This window comes from Melanostigma gelatinosum (genome assembly GCF_949748355.1).
Source record: "Melanostigma gelatinosum genome assembly, chromosome: 10".
NCBI classification, from domain to species: domain Eukaryota; kingdom Metazoa; phylum Chordata; class Actinopteri; order Perciformes; family Zoarcidae; genus Melanostigma; species Melanostigma gelatinosum.
In genome coordinates this window covers 11,300,961-11,327,750 of record NC_136643.1, presented here as the reverse complement: position 1 = coordinate 11,327,750, position 26,790 = coordinate 11,300,961, and the positions used below count along the sequence as shown (strand labels likewise).

Here is a 26,790-nt window from a genome sequence, read left to right as displayed (position 1 = left end):
CTGCGCCGATGTTCTTCCGGTTTCCCATCATGCAGTTTGAGAAACATGGCGGCTGAGAGCTTTCATAACATTGGTGCCACCGTTAACGAGCACATTCTTGCTCTTGTGAATTTATGAATAAGTGGACATTGGTGTTGAAGTGGATTCTGCACAATGCCGAAATATTACGAGGACAAAGAGGAAGACACCAGAGCCTGCTCCGGCATCCGAGAGGACTTCAAGGCGTGTCTCCTTCAGCACGACTGCGTGGTAAAGGTAAGTGAAGGTCCTCTGGTCGGAACATAAGTAAGATGTAGTAAGTACATGTTTGAAACGGCCCGTTGTTTGGACCATATTAATGTTAACTATAGTCTACAACCGCCTGGAGTTGAACAGTCGCCTTTAAGCCACCTAAATTGAACCGTAACCCCAACCAGTCACCTTTGTAACAACCAACCACAAGCAGTTTGTAACAAACCGGAACTGAACGTAACGCTGAACTCCGCCGTAAAAATTGACCTTTTAATATGGAGTTGATGCGACACGCGGTTCAATTTGGTGTCAACTAAACTCCTTAAAGAATACGTATTGCTTCGTTAGCTAGCTAACAAGCTAACGCAATGCCGGTAACTAACTACTTAAGATGATTAAGCTAAGCTACGGCTCTGTCAAAGCATCGGATACATTACACGCTTAGATTTACGTGTTCAGTATTAAAACCTTGTTTAATTAAACAGAAGTCAATGCGACTTGTACATCAGGTTCTAATATATTTGTGGGAGAGAATGCACATTGTGCTCATGGGAAGTGTATCACTGATTTCTTAATTTGTCAGGCGGGGAAGCTGCCCAGTGAGTGTTTGAAGGAAGGCCACTGCAAAGCCCTGCAGACATCCTTCTTTGAGTGCAAAAGGTCAATGGTGAGTCAGCGGTAATTACATTGCACTTCTGAAAACATTTGTGCAACAAGGTACCGGTGGGAGGTGGAGTAAAGAGTGCAGGAATGTTTTGTCTTCCTCTTGCCATTTGTGTCTGTAAGCTATGTTTTCCCACGGTGACCAGAATCACAACGAAACAGAAATTATATTACAAACGAATGCCTGATGTTACCATTAAATTCTGTCTTACACAAAGAACTCGACTCTTGTTTTTAAGCTGTGCGCTGACCAATGTCTGTCCTCTGACAGTTGGACAATAGGTCGAGATTCAGAGGAAGGAAAGGCTATTGAGGAACCGCCTGATGCAGCCGTGTGGTAGAGTGAACGATGGATGAGCAAGTGTTAACACTTCTAATGATTCAAATCGTCCATCAGTGCAGCTTCACAACATCATCTGAAGCCCATGTTTCAAGGAAGTGGAGAGCAAAGGACTATCAAATGTTAAAAGAACAATGTACGCAAAAGCATTGCCAACTCTGCAGCAACATGTAGTGCTGACAAACCCTGGAGCTGTTTTGTTTGTGTGCTATGAGAAACTTAATGTAATGAATAAAATGTAAAGAGAGTTTATTAAAATTGTAATAAAGTGCTGTCATCAAACTCATCTGACTGAAACACATTTCTAGAGTAAAAAACTTTCTATGATGACGTCACACAATTGAGGTTAACATTCCATCATTTTAAAGCGGCCATCATCATCTGCTTGAACTTCTCCATGTCCACCTTCTTCATGATGCAAGCCTTGTGAGCCTTCTTCAGAAAGCCCACAGTGTCCATGATCATCATGCCTCTGGTGTGCGTGCCCGTCAGCTCTACGCTGACCGGATAACGGTCGCTTTCTGTGATGAACGAGTCGTCCACGGCGGCGGCCATGGCGTACGAGTCGCAGGAGATGAAACCTGTGCCGGCGACAAACTCCTTCTGGAGGCGCTCGCTCTGTGACTCCTCGATGCTGTGCTTGGACACCCGCGCCATGAAGCGAGCCTTGTCGGTGTCCTGCGCTAACCAGGTGTCGCAAAAATCCTGTCGACACCAGAAAAAATGTGAACACAGAGCAGGATTGTGTCTCTGATGAATACGTTGATGTATTAACTTATTAAAAAGGGTTACGTGCTGTAGTTAGTCTGAGGAATTAATGTTACAATGTGTAAAAAAGCCTTACCCAGGACAGCTTGCTGTAGCAGGTGAACTCCCAGCAGGCCAAGTAGGTGGGACACTGGTAGTCGTTCAGTACGATGTATGCAGCTTCAGGATCAGCAGTGAAATTGAACTCGCTGCACACCGTAGTGTTTCCTCGAGCTGAAGGAGAAAAGAAAGACAGATTACGCACTGACTGCCACCATTACAGGATGTGGACAAAATAATGAACACTTGAACAGACAAGGATTTAAATTCTGAAGTTTGATTCAAATTACAAACACTGGGGTCACACTTAGGGATGCAGCTAATAATCTTATCTCGATTAATTGTCGTGTTTTTGTCAGAATAGCAGAAACGTATGGGAAAATATTGACTTGCTTTACCTGACCAACAGTCCAAAATATTCAGTTTATAAGGCAGAAAATCCTCACCCTTATTAGAGGTGCAACGGTGAAAGAAATGGGAAAAGTCCATTTCCTCAAAGTACGTTATTTTGTCTAACCCTCTATTACTGTGTCACCTTCACCACCTTTTGGTTCAAGTTCATGATTTCACTGACATTCGGTGTTGCCGCCCATGATGTAGAGCCCTCGGAGTTTGCTCGGTAGAGACGGATCCATCCTCACAGCCAGGGCCAGGTTGGTGAGAGGGGCCATGGCAACCAGAGACACCTGGGGAATAAACCTAGACTTACAGACCTGAAAGGGGCAAACACACACAAACATGTCTAACACCTCTCTCACCTCCCCTGGGTTCTCATTGACAATCCTGATTATGGCCGACACAGCGCCCTCCTTCTGAACCAGGTCCAGACCGGGAGCGTTGGGGTCAGGAGCGTCTCCCAGCCCGTCCTGTCCGTGGAAGTGTCCCGCATCAATGCTTTTCCCGAGGATCGGCTTAGCTGCACCTTTAAACACTGGAATCTGAAAAAAAGAAGAGCACAGCAGATGAAACAAACATGAATACTGCTGTTATTACTACACAGCTTCCAAACTGTTTTCTGTCCATTTATGCAATGATTTTCCTTGTTATGCTAATTCACACTACAAGATATGATACAAATTATAATTTATGAGACATCATTTTGAAAATGATACAGCCACATTAGATGTTAAATGATTCTACTTTACTTCTGACTGAATTATTCAAAAACATATTTGGATGATTATTATTAATTAACGGTTGATTCATTTAATTTTCAAAAGATGAACTAAGTCACAATACTGTGTATAGTTATATGGCAATTGTATAATTCAAATTATATACATAAATAAAAATATTAATTTCCTACATTTTTAAAGACGCACTAATTGTATGGTTGATGGGCCGAGTTTCTAATTCAACTGAACGTTTTGCAAATTAACACTTTTCAGTCAGTCAAAAAAACTCTTCTGTACATTTTCCTTACAAAGATGTAGTATATCTAGTATGCTATGCTAGTTTTTCAAATACACTGTTTAACAAATCTGGACTATGACGTTTTGCTTTTCTGAAGTACTTTTCGGGAACATTTAACACCTTAAATAGATACAGCAGTTGACAGTAGACAGATGGGGAACAACATGAAAAAAGTGTTCTATCTACATTTGTAGGCACTGGTATAATGGGATTGATGACCATCTGGTCGATTAATGGCAAGTCTAATCAACAGACTTTTCCATTGAGTGAGACAAAGCGCTTTATGTGTAAAACTGAAAATTATAAGCAGTGGTTATAGTTAATATAATCACAAAAATAACATTGTGTCGAATGTTTGGTTTTATTTCCTTTTTCAGAGCACCTAACCAAAACCAGAGCACACTTCCCATTTTCCCCAACATTTCTTTTGGAATTGAAATACAGTTGTCTAATATTAATATCTGCTCATGCTACTTTTCTACTCAAGCTATCTGAGCTCAAACCGGTTGTGCCCTTTCGTCTAGTTCCTGCCCCAATGTCATGCGGCTTGACAAACAAGTCATTGTTGGGCAGTTTTATAAACCGCACACATGACGCCAGTGATTCCCTCGGCCTTGCTGCACTCAAACACATTGATGATGGTCAATAAAAAAAAAGAGACAATACTCACCAGTAAATCATGTCAGGATCATAAAATATCTACACTGTATGGAAAACAACAGTAACCTCCTGCACCCCACCCACCTCAAGTTTACCGCAGACTTGCAGCACTCGCAGTGTGTTCTTACACACATTCTCCACCGTGGTGTTTCCATGCACACAGGTGATGGCCAGGAGCTCCACGTTGGGGGCGGCCAGCGCCAACATGATGGCTTGAGCATCGTCCACCCCACAGTCTACATCCACCAGCAGCTTCTTGCTCATCGTGGACCCTGAGGAGCAAAGACTACAGTCCAATAAGAACAAAACACTGCTGAGAGCGACTGTTACTCAGACACTTTAGTTTGTGTCGCGCTCCTCTAGTAAGCTGGACACAACGTTTATCCTAGATCAAGGTTAGAGAGAGCTGTGGTGAGCCATGCTGGTTGTTTAATTCACACCTACTTGTAGCCGAGTGTGAACAAGATGAACTGCAGTGTTTGAAGACTCTCTCTCACAGAGTGGAACCAACGACGGTCAGCTGCAAACAACCTTTGAGCACCAAGAGGTAAATCAGAATCTGAATGGAGAGCGGGCTGAGTGGGAGTTATGCAACAGGAAGCAAAAGGTAATAACTAAGCTTCTTGTTAATCAATGTCTATTAACAGATGGGGAATAAACACACCACTTGTTGCAAGTGTCCCATGCAAAACACATTGAAATTGCATTAATACAACGACGTATATTTACAGTGAAAGGTGAAGATCCTTAACTTCAGTCAAATTAGTAATACGAAAAATACTCCATAAATTGTCACAATCCTGATTTTAAAACCTTTGTACAGACGTATTATTGGCAAAATGTGTGCTGGTGTTTTTAAATATAGTGACAAGATTCATTTCTGTCATTTCTTCATTCACGAGCCTTCAAATGTCTTCCACGAGTTCATGAATCAGTTTGGTCGACAGAGAACTGCGGTCAAGTCAACAGACACTCAGATCTCCGTGGTCAACTCAGCAGACACTTGCATTGTAGTGCACCTATACGCTGAAACGTACGGTAAACGCATTCAAACGGAGCAGATGGGGAGCGAGCGAAGGACTTTGCAAAGAGTAACGTGAGACAACTTCCGGTTTTCTACAGACGAACATCCGGTTTTCAGAATAAGATACCAACAAAGTATACATATTGCATAATAAAATGAGATTAAATGAATTATATTCACATTAAGTATAAAACATGCTACCTGCATATCCTGAGTTAAAGGGAAAATACACCTAAATTGTGCGTAAAGTGTCTTTATTCTTTGATTTGAGGGTTGCTGGAAGTTAATAATACCTGACTGACAGTCAATTAAGATATTTTACGAAGCAAAAACTCTGAACTGAATTTGTATCTTCAAATGGCAAATTTTTTAATGTTTAAGGTGCTATAAAAATGTTTTTCTCAATAATTCCACACAATGACGAATGCATATATGTTCAGGACAAAAATGGGTAATATCACAATTTTGAAGGTGCTATAAAAACTATTTTCTCAATAAGCACAGACAATGACTGATATGTATGTGTTGAGGACATCGTTGACTCCGCCCATACTGAAAATTAGACATTTTTACTGTCCTAATTAAGAGATATTTCAAAGTAAATGTCGTACATTTGAGTCGAGAAAATATCGAATAAATGGATATTTGAAGTGTAATAAAAAGTATTTTCTCAATAAGATCAGACAATGACTGATATACATGTGTTGAGGACATCGTTGACTCCGCCCATACTGACAATTTGACATTTTTACTGTCCTAATTAAGAGATATTTCAGAGTCTGGAATTATTGAGAAAAATATTTTTGTAGCATCTTAAATATTGTGATATTACCCATTTTGTCCTGAACATTATGCATTAGTCATTGTGTGGAATTATTGAGAAAAACATCTTTATAGAACCTTAAACATTTCAAAAATGTGCCATTTGAAGATACAAATTCAGTTCAGAGTTTTTGCTTTGTAAAATGTCTGACTGTCAGTCAGGTATTGTCAGTATTGTCAGTATTGTCAGGTACTGTCAGTCAGGTATTATTAACTTCCAGCAACCCTCAAATCAAAGAATAAAGACACTTTACGCACAATTTAGGTGCATTTTCCCTTTAACTCAGGAGATGCAGGTAGCATGTTTTATACTTAATGTGAATATAATTCATTTAATCTCATTTCATTATGCAATATGTATACTTTGTTGGTATCTTATTCTGAAACCGGATGTTCGTCTGTAGGAAACCGGAAGTTGTCTCACGTTAATCTCTCCGCTAACTTTGCAAAGTCCTTCACTCGCTCCCAATCTGTCCCGTTTGAATGCGTTTACCGTAAGTTTCAGCGTATAGGTGCACTACAATTTAAGTGTCTGCTGAGTTGACCACGGAGATCTGAGTGTCTGTTGACTTGACCGCAGTGACAGAGGCACACAACACGCTAACATGACAGCTGTTAGAGAGGAATATGAAGACGTTGCAAGTATCGGTGTCTGTGTGAAGTGTCTCAAGCGTCTCTTCGGCTTTTAGGTCACATGTGTAAAAGAGCAGTCTCGTCTCACCTCTACGCAGATCCGCTGGAAACGTGGGGTGTTGAAGAAACTGCACCGAGAAGCAGAGGAGAACCTGTTCACATTTTGGTGTTATGGCGGAAAGCTAGAGAGGAGTACAAATACGTGTCCGGTGACACCGTCCCGTCACTGCTTTCTACACGGGTTCTAAACTGTATAGTGGTTTCGATCAATACGCGCATGCGTGGGTGAATGTACACATGTCCAGTTTGGGTCATTGGGACATTGTTTCAATACTGAAGTGATTCTCCTAACGACACAATCATGGCAATGACGTCACTTCCGGGAATAGCCTTAAAGGGAAATACTGTTTTTTTTGTGCGACTCCGTAACAGATTATACATTTTTTTTCAACTTGTGTAAATTTACAACCTTAGGTTTCTTTTGTTTTTATTATCATGATGATGTATTTGTAAATAATCAAGTTAATGATGGCTAAATTGCAATTATCTGCTTCAGTTTCAGGCTCGCGATATTGTGCATATTGCTAACAATTTTTTTTTCAGTTATCCAAGTATTTTTGCATGAGACTACTGTAGATTTTAAAAGTCTGTGACCCCGGGGCAGTTGCCTACCTTGCTCGTTTGGTAATGAAGCCTTAATCAGAAGCTCATTTTTAGAGAGAAAAATAAAAGTGGGGATTCTAATACAAACGGTCTGTGCACGAAGTATAATTAATTTGCCATTGTTCACGTTGTAAAATGGAACAATGTCAGTTTAGGGGTATTTCCTAATCTCATTGGTTCTACTTGTGTTAATGTAAATAAATGTCTTCTGCTGTGAGTTCGTTGTTCGATAGCCGATGCTGCCTAAACACGGTTAACGCGTTGTCTGTGTTATTGTCGCATAATTGAATGAACACGTGCAATGCAATTCTGCGCACCAAAACATTAGCTTGTTCCATTATACAACTTTAATAATGAACATTGAGTAAAGGAAGTCGAGAGTCGAAAACAGAGACAGCTCGCCTTCAAAGTAAAAGTTGTGCGTTTTCAACCGCGTCTGCTCCAGCGATCAATTTAAGGAGAGCTAAATTAAATCCATAAACAAATAGCCTACATAATGAACATATATGATTGTGATAAAGTCATATTTCTGCCACTTTCCCACAGTTGAACGTGAATAAACTGGGCACAAACACTGAGTTATTTGTAATGATTCATTGTCATCAATTTATTTATGTAAATAAAGGTTTCCTAAACTATTTGGGTGAATGTTTCAGGCTGTGATGTCTGACTTTAAGGCTGGCTCTGTTGTCATGACAGTAACGCCACTGAACTATCCCATGTCAAATCATTCAATATTATTTACTGTTTGCAATTGAAACTATTCTACTAAAATAAAATTAATAAATGAAAATAATTGTGCAGGGTTATCCGCTGGGCTGTACATAGAGTGCTTCAACATCATGACTTTCCACTGCATAAAAGTCACTATTAAACATATTCACATTTGTAGTGCCAACCCATACATAAATAGCTTTTGTATTACGGCGGTCTGCAACATTGTGCACAAATTTCTGCTCACAACACGGGTCTGTGTTACAATACTTGTTCACAATAGTAAAAACATACAATACTTTTACTTTACTTTCTTCAAATTGCTTTACTTTTAACAAATTACAGAGGTGTTCTACCTGTCTGCTGCTCGTTGGCATTATGGTAACATGGATTTCAGGCAAGCTTGTCAGCTCCTTCCCATCTAAAAACTCTATTTCAGACTCTTTTCTCATCTATTATCAAGTAATACCAATCATTATTATTGCAGCTTCCTTGTTAAATGACATTTGATTGATTCAGTGTAGGCAACGCAGAGACACTGCACACATGAAAAGCAAAATTACATTGTGCAATAACTTTATGAGAGAAAAATTATAACTGCTGGTTCTATAACCTCAGTATTTGTCCTCAAATGCATGTGACAAAGCAAGAGTTTCATGCTATATAGTCATTTAAAATGGTCAATACATTGTAGTTAATAAACAGGTTATGGGTTTCATGAAACAACTTTTAATGAACAATGAATTGCTCCTGAACAAACTTGCGTTTTCCTTTTCAGATCCTGGAAGAAAAAGCACTAATGTCACACTGTGAAAAAAACTGTTACAAGTAAAAGTCCTTCATTGGATAGTAAAACAAGTATAATCAGGAAAGTTTTTGGGAAACTGTTAAGACAGATTTCACTAAAAATATGGAAACAGCATGTTTTTTTTAAACTGTATGCAGCAATGAAAGGTGATGCGAAGAAAAGAATGCAAAGAATCACAAAATATCTCTTCTTACATTCCAGCTCAAACTACAAGCCAAGAATAGGAACAATAAACTGACTCAGTTTAAAATATTCAATTCATTTTTTTGTATAGCCCAAAATCACAAATTTGCCTCAGAGGGCTTTACAATCTGTACACATGTGACATCCTCTGTCCCGGAACCCTCACATCAGAACAGGAACAACTCCCCCAAAAAACCCTTTGACGGGGAGAAAAGAGGGAGAGACCTGTGGGAAAGCAACAGAGGAGGGGTCCCTCTCCCAGGATGGACAGAAGTGCAATAGATGTCATGTGTACAGAATGAACAACATAACAGAGTTACAACACATTCAATGCATATGACAGAACCACGGCAGGAGGCAAGACCAGGGTCCAGGTATAACCAGGGTCCACGGAACCCTGCGAGGTGAGAAAGCACAGAGACTCTAGTGAAGAAGCAAAGTCGTTAATGGTATGGGTAATATAAAATAGTGATGTGAGTAATAATAAAAGTGATATTAGCAGTGGAAGTCAGCAGGGCCATGGCGGGAGGAAGGACCAGGGTCCAGATATAACCACGATCTATGGAAACCTGTGAGGAGAGAACTCTAGGATAATATGGTACTATAAGCTCTTTAAGATATGATGGCATTCTGAATCAGCTGGATAGATTTAAGAGACTTATTAGAGCAGCCTGTTCAATAATACAATTCCAGTAATGCAAACCTAATAATCATATTCGCTTGGATTCAATGTGGCAGTGTGTGTGTTGCATGTAATATATATATACACAGTTATATGTATGTGTATATATTATATACACATACACATACATATAACTGTATATATACAGTATATACTCATGCATACACATATAACCAGAGTGGTTTAAAAACGTTTTCTGAAAGCACACCTCATAAACTCTACACACAAATCAAAAATCACAAAAGACAAAGCACAATGAAGCCATGCGTTCAAAACAATGCTTTCTTCTCAAAATGGTATATGAACAGACATTTCTAAGTTAAACACTGGTGTGCTCAATGTAAAAGGCTGGTGTGAATGGAAAACACCAGACAACACCAGTAGAAAAGTAAAGCACGACTTTGAATAAAATTGGAAATACTTTTATTGATATTTTGTTCTCTTTTCCACTTCTTCTATGCTTCTCTTTCGTCTGAACACTTTCCACCAACATTCTCTTCAAAATAAAACTTTGAATACCTTTAAGGCATATTTTGTCGAGGTTGCGGTTGAGTTAACTTTAAGCTTCAACGATTCCAATCACAGCAGCTCCTCTCATAAACAGCAGACAGTTTAATGAGCAAAGCGTTCAGGAGTTTCACTAAGAACTGAGCTTTTTACAGAGTTCTTCTGAGTCTGTTAGACCATGTTCTTTGAGGGATCTGAATCTCTGGTCCTTCGCTGCCAAAGCCAAATGTGACACTAGGTGGCAGAAACTCCATTATTTTACAGTCCATCAGACAAAACGTTCACACTGCATGCACTAACAGGAATCTCTCTGCCTCCTGAAACATAAACTCTCATCTGGTCTGGAAAGCATATTTGGGATGCTGTATGATAAATGTGAGATGCTTTATATTCATAATCGTATTCATTCAGCTGCTGTGATTGGAATCTTTGAAGCTTACATATTAGAGTCAATGTTTTGTTTCACAGCCATAAAACTACGAAAAAATGAAACTGTATATTTCATTTGTAATTTATATTACACTATATATGAAACTGCAGGAAAGGGGCAGAACTATGACTTCATAACAGTTATATGTTATGTTCAATATTTGTTTATGTATTTGATTTAGCTCTCCTTAAATTGATCGCTGGAGCAAACACGTTTGAAAACGCGCAACCTTTACTTTGAAGGCGAGATGTCTCTGTTTCCCACTCTCGACTTCCTTTCCTCAATGTTCGTTATTAAAGTTGAATAATGGAGCAAGCTGGAGTTTTGGTGCGCAGAATTGCATTGCACGTGTTCATTCAATCCGACAATAACACAAACAAAGCGTTAACCGAACAACGAACTCACACGTAGCAGAAGACATTTACATGAACACAAGTAGACCAATGAGATGAGGAAATACCACGAACTCACTTTGTTCATTATTCAACGTGAACAATGTCAAATGAATTATACTTCGTGCACGGACCCGAATAGAATAACATTTTGACTTGATTTGAGCTGAATTGAATTGGTGTGCCATTATTTAGTTCAGTGGTCTTGTGAACTGTCTCAAAAGATAACATTTTTATAATATTAAGCGATTAAAATGTAACATTTTCTACATGGTATCTGAGTAAAACACCTTTACATCAACAGATTATGACCCTTAAATCACATCAATTTAGTGTAGGCCACCTCGTAGTATTACTTTTATTAAACTACTAACTTGTTATTCAAAAGAGTTATTGTTTGTACTACGACATAGCTGATATTCCTTCCATTCCAATCCTTTAAAAAACAATTGTTTTGTTTTACAGATGACGGTCTCACGTGTCTTGTGACGTATATGGTCCTATTACCGGTAAAATGTTACCTTATTCCTCTCTCACACGTGTCTCTCACAAGATACTGCGTGTCTGCATAATGTCTGGATTGGCGGGTTTCCTGAGTATGAGGACAGCCCCTTAACAAATGAGGTCGCTTCCTGAACATTAAAAATCGAAAGCTAAAGAGGGAACCAAGTGCACATGGTAAATGAGACTGACGGAAAAGCAGCGCAGAAACAGCACAGGTAACAAATATGAAAAAATAGCACTGAACTGCAGACTATTTTTTTTTTTACAATATGTCTGCTGTATCTATGATACATTGTAGAATTACTAGATGATACTTTATCGTTCAGTGCATGATGATTTCTATGTTTTTGTGGTGTCTGTATGCACGGCAGTATGAGCCAGTGGCAGCAGATTCAGCAGCTGGAGATCAGACTCCTGGAACATGTGGACTACCTGTATGACGATAACTTCCCCATGGACATCCGTCAGGGTCTGTCCAGCTGGATCGAGTCTCAGGATTGGTGAGTCCTGCTCCCTGGGTATTTGTGTGTATGGTGAACATTGTCCTGCACTTTTCTGAAGATGACCATCTTATCAACCCTAAAGATCAAATCTCCCAAATTACAGGGAAAAGGCAATTGTTTTCATTTTTTTTAAATTAAGGCGAAGGGTAGCCTGAGTAAAATAATATGATATTTGCAATTTGGGTTCTTGGGACCGTGGAATGTGTGCTTTAGCATCTTTCCGCTCTCAGTTTTGGTTTTACAGCCTTTAATGTCTTCACCTTGTTGTTAGTCTGAGGGCCAAAAAAACCCAGTGATTATCATTAGAGCCAAGTCTACTTCACCTGCCCAGCCCCAAACAGTTGACCCATGTAGCGGATGGGTAAAGAGCCGAACATTTTTGTAACGAGTGCGTAGAGAACAATGCAGAGCCGAAAGAGAGTGAACCAGACCTGTGGCCAGAAACACGACTGCAAATAAAAGCTTATGTTGCTCCGTCTGTTGACGTGTAAACATGTAAACACTCATAACTTTACAAGGTGATAATAAGCAACACAATGTGATTTCAGCTTATTTAGCTGCTCCCAAGTGGGTAACTAAAAAGTAATAGCACACACACTGAATTTCTTTATTGGGGGTAAATTTTTTTTATCATAAGAGCATAATATCAGCTATCTTCTTCTTCATGTGTTTTGATGGGAATCCCCTAGACACCACACACTGTGTGTCTGCTTTTCAGGGACATAGCAGCGAACGATGAGTCAATGGCGGCGGCGCTGTTCACAGACCTGCTGTCCCAGTTGGATAAAGTGCGATCACAGGAGCAGAACTTCCTGCAGAGACACAACATGAAAATCATACAACAGCAGTTACAGGTGTGTCACCCTTCTCTTATCCTTTCATGTCCTAGTTATTGTGCAAGATTCAATACTCGCTAACACAGTAATTAGCTTAGTGTTTCAAAATAATGACTTCATATTGCAAAAATTAGGAGAGTCTTTCTAAAACGAATGACTCAGTATAGCAAAATAACAAGAAACTCATTATTAACTTAATGTAATTATTTTGAGAACGCTTCTCATTATCTCGACATACTATATCATTATTTTGAAAATTACTTACAGGGTCTTTTTTGTTCATCACATTGCCGGAAATTGGATGACATATGTAGCAGTGTATCTAGACAGACAGGAGCATCAACGAGTAAATGAAAGAAGTGCTAATGCAACAGCAAAGGTGTTATCAAAAGTGTTAGAAAGAGATGACTGTAGTAGATCATTTCACTTACATGCTTTTGTTGACATGTATCAATGCAAAGGAAGTAGGAGGGAAGAAACTTACATTTGCACAGAGATCTACATTTATTACAGTCGTCTTCAGTCTGGTCATTTTCTTCATCATAACAAGATTCAATATTTTCTTAGGTGAAGTGTTCACTTATCTTAAAAATAAAATCGGACCAAACTAGGTTTTATATAAATCGCCCCACACTTGCTGAACACTATCACTCCCAGTTGAAAAAGAAAAAGTTGCTCGCTTCATTGCGGAATTAATATTCAACCACTGACTGACGATACTCATCATTTGCGGCACTCAAATTGAAAACGTCTGCAATAAGGAGAAGTGTTTTTTTGATCTATGGTGTATGTGAGCTGGAAGTGAAAGGGAAGTAAATGAAAAAGTCACTTTGAATGTGAAACTGGTTTCTATTTTTGTGTTGTTTTTCTGTGTCACCTATAAAAGCAGCAACTGTTTTCACTCTTCAGACACTCAAATGTCAAAATGAAGAGAGGAACGGCCATGCAAGTAGTGATGTACGTTGTTGGTGTTTTACACAGTGTTAAAGAAAGTCCATTCTTTCATAACTTATCCATTTATTGCTTGTTAAAATTATTGTCGAAGCACAATGATGTGTTAAGGGAAAAGAGACATCCTTTGTCACTTTCTTTCGTGTTATCATATTCTGGAGGTAATCTCTCGGTGAGCTCACGACAGTTCGGTCCCGGACGTTGTGGTCGAAGCTCACCGACGTCATGAGCATCAGCACACATTTTATTCTGGAAGACATATACCTTTGCAGAACAAACCCATGAGGCTCACACCACTGTTTCCTGTGTCTGAATGTGTGTGTGTGTGTGTGTGTGTGTGTCAAAGTCAACACTTCTCAGAGGAAGCAGTTACTCCTGTGCGGTAGTCAGGGGTGCTTGAGGGTTGTTGCCGTGATGTGTGAGAGAAGTTTGTCTCGTCGATTCAAAATGCATTTGATTGTCTCATCACCCACATTCAAGCAGAATCGTTCTTCGGAAAACCCCTCTGGTACACACACAGCGATGCATCTAAAATCTCTGATAAAATACAATATATATTATTTAATATAATAGTATATAATATGTTAGCACACTGCTGGTTTGACTGACAGGTGATCTCTGAGATGTGTCCAGAATACATTTTTGCAAAATGATGCAGGTCAGCAAAAAATAGATTTTAAATGCCAGAAACACTAAACCACATATATCCGCTGCCTGACAATGCTAAGTGGCATCGGAGTTACTGAAATGAAAGTGAGCGTGTAGGTGTGCGTTGATGCCTCCTCAGTCATCATTCTGGCAATGATGCTGATGCGTGAAAACTTAGTCACACCTGGAGGCGAGAGAAAAAGTTTCCTCTTCCCACATTCAGAATAACTCGTACTTTTCTAAGTGTTTTTTTGACTGAGCTGATGAGCAAAACAGCACCACGCTCTTCAATCTCAGGCAGAACATGAAAACCATGTGGTGATGTGGCTACAGCGGCGGAGGCAGGAGTGTTGCAGAAGGAAAGTTTGTGGCTGCTCTGTATTTTAGATGTATGAAACAGAACAATATATCTGGTTTACATTTTTAAATTTAAATTTCTCCAACAATTTTACTCTTAAATGTCAGTTTAGTCACAGGGAACACCACTCAGCTTGTGTAAAGTTGTATGTCTTCCGTGGCTCTGGAGGAGCTTCGACTGGGAGAATAACCCTCACAGGGATGTCCTCGGGGTTATCACGGATTTGGAGATTTGTAACAGGAGACTGTGTTGCACAACGGGAGCAAAGAGTTTAAAAGACGATGGTATTTAACAGGCAGGGAGGGTCCAATCAACAGAGGCCGTGGTTGCATTATGGGAAATGTAGGGCCCAGTGTTTTTTTGGAGCTTGACGCATACAAGGGACAAAAGTAGCTGTAAAGTACTTCATCAGTATTTTGTTTAATTTGTTTTGCCTTTTGAGGATCACACCCTCAGAGTGTTCACCGAGATTCCAAAGAACTACGGGCTATAAAGCCATGGGAAAGAAACTGGTTGTACTCTAAGTGTCTGGAGTAACTTTGGCACACCTTTGGTAGCCAAAGGTGTGCCACATATCTTTCTCACATCTCACATCTTTCATCATGACTGATCTGTGTTCCTTTTATTTATAGCCAGAGTCATGTTGAACCTCATTCCTTTACCATTAAATATGTTAAGTACTTCCAGTAAAAACCTCACGTCTCCGAGCAGACCCATGATGACACATCTCTGTGAAAGGATGCTTAGATAAACAGGCACTGTGGAAACTAAAACAAAAATGGAAAGCCAATTAGGCTGTTGGTTCTTTTATGTCATTTGTGCATTTCTTGTGTGTGGGTGTTTTTGTAACATGAAATATTCTCTCTGTGTGTGTGTGTGTGTGTGTGGCTCCACAGGTGAAATACACGACAAACCCTGCTGTCATGGCCAGGGTTATCTCCACCTGCCTCAGGGAAGAGCGCCGTATCCTCTCCAGCGCCTGCATGCAGGAACAGGTTTGTCACATTGTCTCGCTCAGAGGGAAAGTCCCTTCTGGTTCCTTAATAACTAAAACAACAGCTGCTGCTGGGAAATCAGTGCTGCTGGCCTACCAGGAAAACAGTATACTGTATCATATACACCCCCATATTCCCAGCCGCTTCACTTTATTCCCAGGAAACAATGCAGCATGGCAAGGTATTTCTAGCGCTTACGTAACTGAAAGTGCTGAAACAACCCAAAACTTTTTAATTCATAGTATTCCAGGGAGGCTGCCTAGTTTACAGAAGAAAATACAGATGAAATGTCTATGTTTGAGCTGTAATTTAACAGCAAGTCAAATAAAATATAAAGGTTTCTAAAAAGAAGATTTTCCAACAGGGTCCACTGGAGAAATCATTGCAGAATTCTGTGGCCTTTGAGAGACAGAAGAACATGGACAACAGAGTTGGGATCATCAGGGCCAGCGTGCAGGTAACTGAAACACACAGACGTTTCAGGGAATATCAAAATGAAGTCATACCTACATTTCATCCAATTAAATGAACTTTAAAAACAAATGTCTGTCTATGTCTAGTTGATGGATCAGGCTGTGAAATACATCGAGGACATGCAGGATGACTTTGATTTCCGCTACAAGACACTGCAGTCTCGAGGTGTGCCCTGTTATACGATGTGCACACATCACACAAGATAAACACAATGTGCTCAAAACTATGTACCGTGGTTGTGTGTGTGTGTCAGAATCAACAGATACTCGACAGAACTCTGATGTGATGAAACAGGAAGTAACAAGATTGCAGGAAATGCTTAACAGGCTCGACTTTAAAAGGAAGGTACGCATTTGTATCATCACGCAAAGCTCTGACATGTGAGGGATCAGGCAATCTTACCAAAATGTCTCCGGATATAAAAGTTACAGAGGTGCCATCACCTCGTCAGTGTACAAATCAAAACGTGTTGCGTCTTATAAACCGTGACAGCTGTTTTAAACACCTTTCTTAGGAGATCTTATCAAAGATGGATGTCGTGATCAAGGAGATTGAGGACCTGATGACCTCTCAGCTCAACCCTGAGCTGCAGGACTGGAAGCGCAGGCAGCAGATCGCCGCCATTGGTGGTCCGCTGCTCACTGGCCTGGACCAGCTGCAGAGTTGGTAATGAAGGAATATTTACAGAAATCTTTTACTTTCAATCCAATGTCAACGAACATGTTTTAAACGCGCAATGTTGAGCATTATGGGAATGTTGATAGCCAGGGTTTAACATTTTGGAGAAGGTTCCCCCCCCCATGAATTGAGTACATTTTGAGTTTCTGTCATATTGGTCATGCTGGTTTTTGTAGAGGCAGTAAACAGCCGTGGCCCGTCCGCTCCTCCGGCATGAGTGATAGCATGTGTTAGCATGACAGCGTCAGCCAGCACTAGTTGGTATGACTTCACCCGGCTTTGTGTCTCCAAAAGCTCAAATGCTGCCTTGATAACCCAGCTGCACGCGGACCACAGAGAGATCTTCATCAACACTAATGCTGAACTAGTAATAGCCTAATTGTTTTTCCTTTATTAAAGGCTAATCTCTAAAATCCATTTCATGTTTACTTCTTTCCATGGCTGCAGCACGCTGTGTTTGTGTGCCGGTTTGTTTCATATCTGGCAACCAGTGGTGTAGAAATAAGCAGCGGGAGGGATCACACAGGTCAAAACAAAAACAGCCGTTCCTCACCACAATGGAAATTTCCACATATTGGCTGTGGCTTTGTTGTCAGAGAAGCTAGTATTTCAAGTCATATCTCTGGTGACATATTGTGGTGGTATTTTATGATTTAATACATTAAATATATTACTTATGGTCCTTTTAAAGCCTATTATTTCACATCTTTGGCTTGAAAGCTAGGTCAAACTCTGCTCTGTTGTTACATCCAGTTGTTTCCCGTGTGAATTATCACCAACAGGGGATAAACCCCAGATTAGCTTAACATAATATTTGTAGGTCATGTGTATGAAATAAGCTTGGTTTCGTTCCCTCTCACCTGTCCCCTCTCAGGTTTACTCTGATCGCCCAGAGTCTCTTCCAGATAAAGCGTCAGCTGGACAAACTGGTGGAGCTGGTTGTTAAGGTCACCTACGAAAGTGACCCAATCCCCCTGCAAAAACCTCAGATGGAGGAGCGCATCAAATACCTCATCTATCACCTCATCAAGAGGTACTCTGTCCAGCACCCAATGCAACATTAGATGCAACTAAAAGTATGTACATGTGCTTAAAAAATGCAATACAGTACAACGTAATACAGATACTTACTCTCTTTCAAGTGCTCCTATACCTTTTGTAGTAATGAGGTGCTTTGATCAAAAACACTTTACTCATAATCCTTTTATTTTGCATTTATTTTAGTTTTAGCTCATTCATTCCACACACAGTGAGTTTCTATTTTGAAAACAGTTTTCACATTTTGTTTTATAGTTTAAAAGTGTAGCTATTTAAATACATGCAGATTGTACATGGAAGATGAGACAACACTGACATGTATGAACCACTTCCTACTGTACGTGCAGCACTGATAACATACATACACATACACAATACAATAAGGTGCTGAAACACAGGACCAACACAGCCAACTGGTGGCTTGAATGCCCTACAGGCATGAGCTGTCAAGTGAAATGAACATGGTCAAAACTGTGTTGATCACATGATTTGTGGTTTGTTCTCAGCTCATTCGTGGTGGAGAAGCAGCCATGCATGCCCACACATCCACAGAAACCCCTCATCATCAAGACCGGAGTACAGTTCACCACCAAAGTCAGGTATCGATATGTGACATCATGTGTTTGTATGATTTCTTTATGCTAAATGGCTCCTGTTTGAACCTCAGTTTGTAGTTAAATAATTAGTAGTAATGGTGGTTCTTCATTCAATATTTTTTCCTCCTCCTGATTTCTCTCAGACTCCTGGTTAAGCTTCCAGAAGTGGATTACCAGCTGAAAGTGAAAACAATATTTGACAAGTGAGACTTTTATGTTAACATTTTTGTAATGGTTTGCACTTCTAGGCTGAGAAAAAAAGAAGATAAATTAACATACAGTATTATATCTATTAGGGGTGTAACAATACGCGTATTCGTATTGAACTGTTCGGTACGAGGCTCACGGTTCGGTACGCATGACGAACCGAACAATACGCTTGAATAAAAAATAAAAGTTTTCTTTTTTTTCTTTTTTTTTTAAACCTTTATTAATCCAGGTAGTCCCATTGAGATTAAAAATCTCTTTTGCAAGATGTAAGTAACAATACAAGATGTAAGCAAGATGTAAGTAACAATACTACATCACATTAAGGAGCAGTTTTTGTTTTTTATGCTTATGTGTTGCTAAGAAGACACCCCAGAAGATGGGTCACTCAGGTATAGTTCCATCATTGTTCAAAGTCAAAGAATAACTTCATGATGTTAGTTGTAATGAATGAATATATTTTAAAATCAAGTACATTTCTCTGGCATTTATAGTTTTCTACTGTACCGAAACGTACCGAACCGTGGCTCCACTGTATCGTACCCAACCCAACCGTGAATTTTGTGACCCGTTACACCCCTAGTATCTAGCTATCTTAAATGTTGAAGTTATATTCTTGAGATGAATGTGTCTGTGCGCTAATCATTTATGTGTGTGTGTGTATGTGTGTGTCTCTAGGGACCTCCCTCCTGGCAGAGTGTGAGTACAAAAAACCTCAAGACGGCGTAGGAATGATGTTTGATTTAAGAGTGTAGCACCAAGTTAGTAGGTTTGAAGAACAGTGGCCAACAGACAATGTTTCATACTGCGGTCAGTAACATAACAATAAATCTGTCTTTCTTTCAGCTCAGTTTTGTTAAAAAACTATTAAAAATACTTTTACTGTAACTGAATATTTACCTGGAGAGAGTCTTCCCTCCAGGAGCAACAAGTTGCTCAAATTCTACAGCTGAGGTTTCAAAGTTGTCTTCCTTTACAGTTAAGAAGGTTTGGGGTTAAGAGTTGTGAAATTTTATTTTGAAACCATACACAAAACTATCATTTCTAAATTGTAAGCATTTAGAAAATGTATTCAGATTTCAGCAGCTACAGGTGCATTTGTGTCATCTTAAGACAGTCAGCATAGATACGGATAGCATAAAAGTTAGGCTTCTTTATTTTACCTTCTTCCTTCTCCTCAGAAGTCGTCAGTTTTTTATCCTGACCAACAACACTAAAGTTATGGACATTGAGGACTACTCAAACGGCTGCCTCTCTGTGGAGTTTAGACACCTGGTGAGACAACCCATTCCCTCTCTGACTCTAATAAACGCTTATTTGTCATTTATTATCAGAAAATACCTGCAGGACTACACATAACTAGTCCTCCATCGCTCTCAGACAGAAGAGGAAAAGCTGTTTTCCCCCATAACTTGAAAAAGTCATTATATTACTTCATACTTCAATATTCTCAGCAGCTGTTATACACTATCAGTGTGTACTTACTTGGATATTGTATAAAGCATTGACCAGTTTGTCAAAGTGGTGATTTGTTGAATTTCCCTTTTTTGTATTGTTTTACTGACATTGAGTTTGTATCTTACAGCAGCTGAAAGAGAAGAAATATATCAACGGGACAAAGGGGAATGAGGTGAGAAATAAAGATGAGTTGACCATTTAAGGTACTGATTGATTGGATCAGATGATTTTGGGGTGATCTGTCCCTTTAATATACCAGCAGAGGGGTCCCTCACCACTGATGCTGAATACCTATGCTACTGTAATACTTAATTGTTTGAATTCAAAATTAGTAAATGTTGCAACTGTCATTTCTACTGTCTAAAAATACTATTATTATTCTAATATTGTTGTGCCGAATGAGCCTCATAATTCAAATTCACAATGCAGCACATAGAGGGATATACTCTAAAACGGGTCTGTGTTTTGTGTGTTTCGCAGGGTCTCCTCTCTGTGACGGAGGAGCTTCACTCCCTCAGTTTTGAGGCTTGTTTCACAGTGCAGGGCCTCACCATTGATCTCGAGGTCAGAACAAGCAGTGTAGATTTGACTTGATGTTTGACTCTATGTTATTGACGCCGCAACTTGCTCACCATGTGTGTGTGTGTGAATCCTTCCAGACGTGTTCTCTGCCACTGGTGGTCATCTCCAATGTGAGCCAGCTGCCTGGAGGCTGGGCGTCTGTCATGTGGTATAACCTTCTGACTGATGAGCCGAGGGTGAGAGCACACACTCCATTTGAAATTACACTCTGCTATCAGTGTAGTAGGTCAAACTGACTCAACTGTTTTAGTGAGCAGTTGATTCGATTTTATGATCATTTTAGAGGATGTCGTTTCTGGTGCAGTTGAATTGTATTGCATTAGATTAACGGGTGTTTTCAAAAAATACTTCCACATCCCCACTTCCCTCCTCTTACATTTTTCCTCCTCTTTCATATAATCCGCAGAACTTGGCATTCTTTGGGAACCCACCTAGAGCCACATGGAGCCAGCTCTCCGAGGTCCTCAGCTGGCAGTTCTCCACCTTTGCGGGTCAAGGCCTCAACAAGGAGCAGCTCAACATGCTGGGAGAAAAGCTTCTCGGTATGTTTTCCCTTTAGATTTCAAAGAACACGATTGTAGGTTTTGGGATGGCATTGAACGTATGCTTTTTCACCTGGAGGCTGAAGCTTTGTATTCAGACCTCACGGGTGAATGTTGGCATGCTAGCTGATAGTCTTTGGAGGCTGGCGGGAGTTCGGTACAATACTCTGGGGCATTTCTACAAGACTCATAGCTGCAGACTTGAACTTCCAAGCCACTGGGTGTTGGGTACTTCAGTGCGGCCGTTTATGTTGTTTGCTGTGTGTTGTTGTAGGTCAGCATGCCTCCTGTAGTGACTATCAAGTGTCCTGGTCCAAGTTGTCCAAGGTAAGTGTTGAATAATATGTACCACAAAGTACAGCGTGGTCTCTTCTCTCGTATGGTTGTGCTGTCTAGTGGCCAATGTGAAAGCATGTTATGTGTCCCATGCTGTATGGTTGATCCTGGACATGTTTTTTATTCCATTTCCTATCTGCATTATATATCTAATGTTATGTTTACATTTTTTAAAAAGTACTCATTGTACCTCCTCCGTGTGATGTTCATTCTTCAAGGAGAATATTCCAGGAAAGCCCTTCAGTTTCTGGATGTGGCTGGACTCCATCCTGGAGCTCATCAAGAAGCACTTGCTGCCAGTCTGGAATGAGAAGTAAGCCACTGGCTCACTTGCTATGTCTCACCCCACCTGACTGTCCACCCCCCTCAACTGTCCCAATATATCGCTGCCATGCCGTAGGACTGCTCCTCTTAGGATGTTACTATATTTCACTGGATAAGAACATGTCTGTTTTGAGGCACTGACTCGTGCACCTCAACAAGGTTATGACCAGATGTAGGAGTATAGCTTTGTTTCTCGAAGTTAAGACCCTCCCTTTTTTTGAGAGAGACTTAGATGAGACAATCATTCACTCAGGTGGCTGAGCATAAAGACTTTGTTCCTGGTATAAAAGAAACAAAATTTGCCAAACGGCGCCCACTAATTAACAGGTTATCTATTGTTTGTTTACGTTGTTCTCGCTGTTGGGTTGCCAAACAACCAGCATAGACTCCAGGAAGCAACTGTGTGTGGCCAAGAAACAATCAGGAAATGTAATGCTGAATGTAGCGTACTTGCCGGTTTTCTCACTAACTGCCTCTCTATTTTGTTGTCAGTGTAAAACAAGGCAACTGCACCTGTATCACATTCAATTAGTTCCCATGTATTGCAGTGTAGGCACTGTATTTTAGATGTGAAGCATCTCACAAAATTGGCTTGTATCACTATATTTAGCAGCATTTTGTTCAGTTATTGTATGAGTAGTTATACACTGTCAAACTACACCACGTATAGGAAAAAGATAGCAGCAGCATTTCAGACATGCAGCAGTTGACAAGCCAAAGTAGCCTGCCAACAGAGAAAGACAAGTTAATCAGAAAGTACTCTGCTCAAGTTCATATTTGTCAGGTTTTTATCAGATAAGAGATAAGTTAATCCTTTATCAGTCCCACAGTGGGGAAATGTACAGGATTAGAGTGGATAGTGCAAACAAGAGACATAGTGAAAAACAATGTGTTATTATCCAGGTTTAATAAGCGACTTCAATCAATTGGTAGTGCAAAAGACAAAGCAACACAACTTAACCACAATGGATGTCACTGTTAGAATGTTACAATGTGATAATAAGAAGAAGAATGAAAAAGTCATTGATGTTCTTTGTTTCTTTTTCACTGACACACCCATGCAGCTACATCATGGGCTTTGTGAGTAAAGAGATGGAGCGCACTCTGCTAAAGGACAGAGAGCCAGGCACGTTCCTCTTACGCTTCAGTGAGAGCCACCTCGGAGGAATCACTTTCACCTGGGTGGAGCACAACGACAATGGTGAGGAAAAAACGCATACATTTGGCTCAAAAAAGTATATTTTTAAATACTATTTGGTCATGGTCAGTTATGTAAAGCAAGTGATATATTTTGGGCAGCTTTCTTGCCTGTTGTCTTCACTTGATAACACAAACGTTTTACTACAGGAGACGTGAAGTTCAACTCTGTGGAGCCATACACTAAAAGCCGTCTCAGCGCTCTTCCGTTTGCCGACATCATACGAGACTACAAAGTGATCTCTGATGGGGTTGTCCCAGAGACCCCGCTCAAGTTCCTCTACCCCGACATCCCCAAAAATGACGCCTTCGGACGTCTTTACAACAGTCAGCCAAGCAAAGGCAAGGGTGCAAAAAATATTTCTTCATTAAGGGTTCATGTTTTTTTTAGTGCTTGCTTTGAATCTTTGTTGGCTCACTAGATTTTAGGTTACAACACTAATCTCTTTTGTATCTCTGTTCAATTTCCAGTCTATCCATACATACCATCTTCCCTGATCCCCATCTCGGAATTGCGGTGAGTTCATTTGCAGACTACATGAGACCCCAACTAAACTTACTTTTTCCCATCAATTTCATCCTAACATTTAATTATCAGACCAAATGTGGGCAATATATATTAATTATGGCACATTGCTTGTGCTGTCAATGCAACCTATAGCAAAATGTACATAACACAGTCCCTTCACTTGTATTGTCTCATTTCCTCTGTTATCCCAGCTCCCATGCAATCACCACACCATCTTCTTGTCAGTCTCCTGAGCCACCAATGACTCCTGGGGAGTTTGACATGCTCAACGAACAACTGTGCTTTGACATTGACACCGTAAGTTTGCATTCTCTGCCAGCACTCTTTGAAAGAAAGCAATACTCTGCATATTTACTTATTATTAATAAAACCCATGGAAAGACCACAACCTACAGTGTGGTATTGTGTTCAAAGACTGGTATATTTTATTCCTCTTTGCCACAGAGCCCCATTGTCAAAATCGTTGTCATGATCAAAAAACTATTAAAATCACATTGATGAGCCAAACTAATCAATCTTACATACACCGTCTTGCTGCTGGAAATACTAGCACATCAAATGTGTACCAATCCACAACTGAAAGTAGTCCCCAACAAATGCACTATTTACTACTGTTTGGACCCAGAAAGTGTTTTAAAGAATGAAACTATGTATTTTTAATCTTTGAAAAAGGATTCACGTCTTCAGTCGGAGCACAGAGGCTTTGAACCGAGTGCCACAGAGAGGAATTTATGTTGACATCTAACTTTTGTGCGAATGCTGTTGTGCCAATGACATATAAAAAAATGACACTGGGTTAATGTATTAGATATAACATTGGCAAATTAGTACATTAGCATTATTATCTTGGTTTTAGTATTCTTTTGTGAATGTTATATCTTTTTTTGGTGTTGTAGATGAGTCCTCGACATGTTGTGCTGCTATAATGCTCTCCTTTTTGTTTTACAGATGAGCTCTCCATATTCAGAGTAAAGCGAGATGAAACATGCAACATTTGCTGAAGGATTGATGACACCAGTCTTCGATCAATGTCTACATCTTAGTTATCCCGAAACTGAGCCTGTTGCGTTTAAAGAGGTGTTATGGTTAATTGGACTCATTGCGTATATACAGTAGTATATATATACACACAATCAACGATATATGTATTCTGTTTTTATTGTTAGTCTGTGACGACTTGCTTTTGAGTTGTATTTTAGCTATTGACTATTTTCTGTTCTTTTTTATTGCATACAAAACAATTTAAACAAGCTTATTTTATCTGTGTACCATATTGACGTAAGCTTGCTTCTTTATTTCTGCATCACTGGCACCACCATCTGGTTCGCCCAGAGTTTGCTTGTGTTGCATACACACTCACCCACATGATAATTCATTGAAATATTTGAGGTTAGCTCGTCATCTGCCACCTATAGCTCAAGATGAGGCATCGCAAGGTCTACGGATACGGCACAGCCGAAATTTACAGGGCTTTTATTTTTAAAGCATCCGGAAGTTAAGCGTAAATCTGCTTTCTGATGCACGCTCCTACAGCGTTTGCCGAAAACCATGTGGTTCCCGGAGAGCGTTAATAAAGGGCGGGTGTGTTGTTTCTGGCTTTGTGGAAGTAAACCATTTTTTGGGGTGTATATTTTCATATTTTTAAGATAGGCCTACAGTGAGTTGATTTTTGTAAACTATCATCAAACTGATCTTGCTTGTTTGATTCAATTATTCTAAACATCATCCAGGTACAAATAACAAACATACACACTCATTTGTTAGAAAAAGGTTGAATATCATTTATAATGGATTATTGGTCCTAATATGAAAGTATATTATCATGTTTGTTAACCACAGACTACATCCAGAATATTGCATAAAGCCCCCATTGCCATACAATTGGTAAACACTTTGCAGAACCTGACTGGATATAAGATGCATTTCAACCAACAACCCTGCAATCAGAGCCATCTAATGGGGATAGACTGGTGGGTTCTGCACCTTTGGCCCACCTGACACCTTTCTTTAAAGGATGGTAGGATGGGAGTGTAGGGGGCTTCCATTTGGAAAAATGTGCCCAGGGGCCGGTCTCAGAGAATAATACGCACATCAAAAACACAAATTTAAAGGACAAAAAAAACGAGAAGAGAAAATAATTCATATTAAAAGATGATGATGGATATTATTGTGACAACATAATGTTCCACATTCATTACTTTGTGTGTGGATTAAGCAACAGAGATGCAATGTAAAATGTAGATGTAGTGACAGGTGGCTTTTTTAAAACGTTGGACAGAGCCAAGCTAGCTTCCCTCTGTCTCTATGCTAAGCTAAGGTGGCTCTAGCGTCATGAGGCCCACAGACATACAACTGGAGTCACTTTATTTCCATCTTCTACTGCTTTATAATTCAACTCCCACTACATTTCAGAGAGAAATGTTGTACTTTTTACTCGATTTATTTGAAAACTTGCAGTTGCAGATTAATAATACAAACTGTAACCACCACACAAATTAGGTGGTGTTGTAATGGCTAAAGATAATACTTTATGGATCCCTGGGGGGAATTCACAAGCCTCCTGGCAGTATTGTAAAAAAATAAGACCCACTTTTGTGAGCTGCAAGATTAAAGTGATGAATACCTTAATTAATATTCAGTGATATGTAATAGTCTAAAGATAGATCAGAATGCACTTTTGTGCTGTAAGTACATTTGTATGCTAATGTTCTTTTACTTAAGGTTTTGATTGAAGGATTTTTTTTTTACTATCTGAGTACTTCTTCCAGCTGAGCTTTGAAACTTGCAGACAGGAAACATAGTATATGCCTGTTTTCCAAAGGGTTGAAACCTCAACTGTTTTTGCTACTGAGTCCGGGTCTCTTGGATTAGGTCGGTCCGTTAATGTCCAACACCGCCCTTTGAAGCCGGTGCATCGGATGTATCCAGCAAGCTGTTGTTCAATGAACAGAACCGCCAAATGTAAAAATGTTCCTGTTGTATTTTGAAGGCGGAAATTAAAACTGTGTAAACACCGGTCGACTTGACACCACTCAGCGCGGACGATTTCTCGAGAATCACGT

The 26,790-nt window shown here is 39.8% G+C and overlaps 3 protein-coding genes across 7 annotated transcripts; 2 read left to right on the top strand and 1 right to left on the bottom strand.

Moving 5' to 3' along the window:
• The first annotated feature begins 35 nt into the window (after nucleotides 1-35).
• coa5 (cytochrome C oxidase assembly factor 5) lies at nucleotides 36-1,305 on the top strand. Of its 2 annotated transcripts, none has more exons than XM_079277041.1 (3): nucleotides 36-255; nucleotides 815-898; nucleotides 1,166-1,305. In XM_079277041.1, the coding sequence occupies exons 1-3, from the start codon at nucleotides 154-156 to the stop codon at nucleotides 1,205-1,207; spliced, it is 228 nt and encodes a 75-aa protein (XP_079133167.1). In that variant the 5' UTR covers nucleotides 36-153; the 3' UTR covers nucleotides 1,208-1,305. The 2 variants fall into 2 exon arrangements, with proteins under 2 accessions (XP_079133167.1, XP_079133166.1); XM_079277040.1 differs by having other exon boundaries at nucleotides 1,134-1,273.
• Nucleotides 1,306-1,513: 208 nt separating this feature from the next.
• LOC306783406 (inosine-uridine preferring nucleoside hydrolase) lies at nucleotides 1,514-6,897 on the bottom strand. 2 transcript variants are annotated; one of them, XM_079277038.1, is made up of 7 exons: nucleotides 6,682-6,897; nucleotides 4,559-4,645; nucleotides 4,199-4,400; nucleotides 2,800-2,979; nucleotides 2,616-2,727; nucleotides 2,079-2,215; nucleotides 1,514-1,939 (listed from the first exon to the last, which is right to left on the bottom strand). In XM_079277038.1, the coding sequence occupies exons 3-7, from the start codon at nucleotides 4,376-4,378 to the stop codon at nucleotides 1,592-1,594; spliced, it is 957 nt and encodes a 318-aa protein (XP_079133164.1). In that variant the 5' UTR covers nucleotides 4,379-4,400; nucleotides 4,559-4,645; nucleotides 6,682-6,897; the 3' UTR covers nucleotides 1,514-1,591. The 2 variants fall into 2 exon arrangements, with proteins under 2 accessions (XP_079133164.1, XP_079133165.1); XM_079277039.1 differs by having other exon boundaries at nucleotides 4,199-4,386.
• A 4,733-nt stretch (nucleotides 6,898-11,630) lies between these two features.
• On the top strand, nucleotides 11,631-25,372 carry stat4 (signal transducer and activator of transcription 4). Of its 3 annotated transcripts, none has more exons than XM_079276840.1 (24): nucleotides 11,631-11,691; nucleotides 11,848-11,976; nucleotides 12,698-12,833; nucleotides 15,669-15,767; nucleotides 16,132-16,224; nucleotides 16,328-16,406; nucleotides 16,495-16,586; nucleotides 16,756-16,907; nucleotides 17,794-17,952; nucleotides 18,464-18,556; nucleotides 18,697-18,756; nucleotides 19,439-19,459; nucleotides 19,945-20,035; nucleotides 20,346-20,390; nucleotides 20,699-20,782; nucleotides 20,878-20,976; nucleotides 21,207-21,342; nucleotides 21,617-21,669; nucleotides 21,897-21,991; nucleotides 23,067-23,203; nucleotides 23,350-23,547; nucleotides 23,671-23,716; nucleotides 23,920-24,025; nucleotides 24,677-25,372. In XM_079276840.1, exons 1-24 carry the CDS (start codon nucleotides 11,648-11,650, stop codon nucleotides 24,698-24,700), a joined length of 2,271 nt encoding a protein of 756 aa, XP_079132966.1. In that variant the 5' UTR covers nucleotides 11,631-11,647; the 3' UTR covers nucleotides 24,701-25,372. The 3 variants fall into 3 exon arrangements, with proteins under 3 accessions (XP_079132966.1, XP_079132967.1, XP_079132965.1); XM_079276841.1 differs by having other exon boundaries at nucleotides 19,942-20,035; nucleotides 23,350-23,541; XM_079276839.1 differs by having other exon boundaries at nucleotides 19,942-20,035.
• Nucleotides 25,373-26,790: the final 1,418 nt, after the last annotated feature.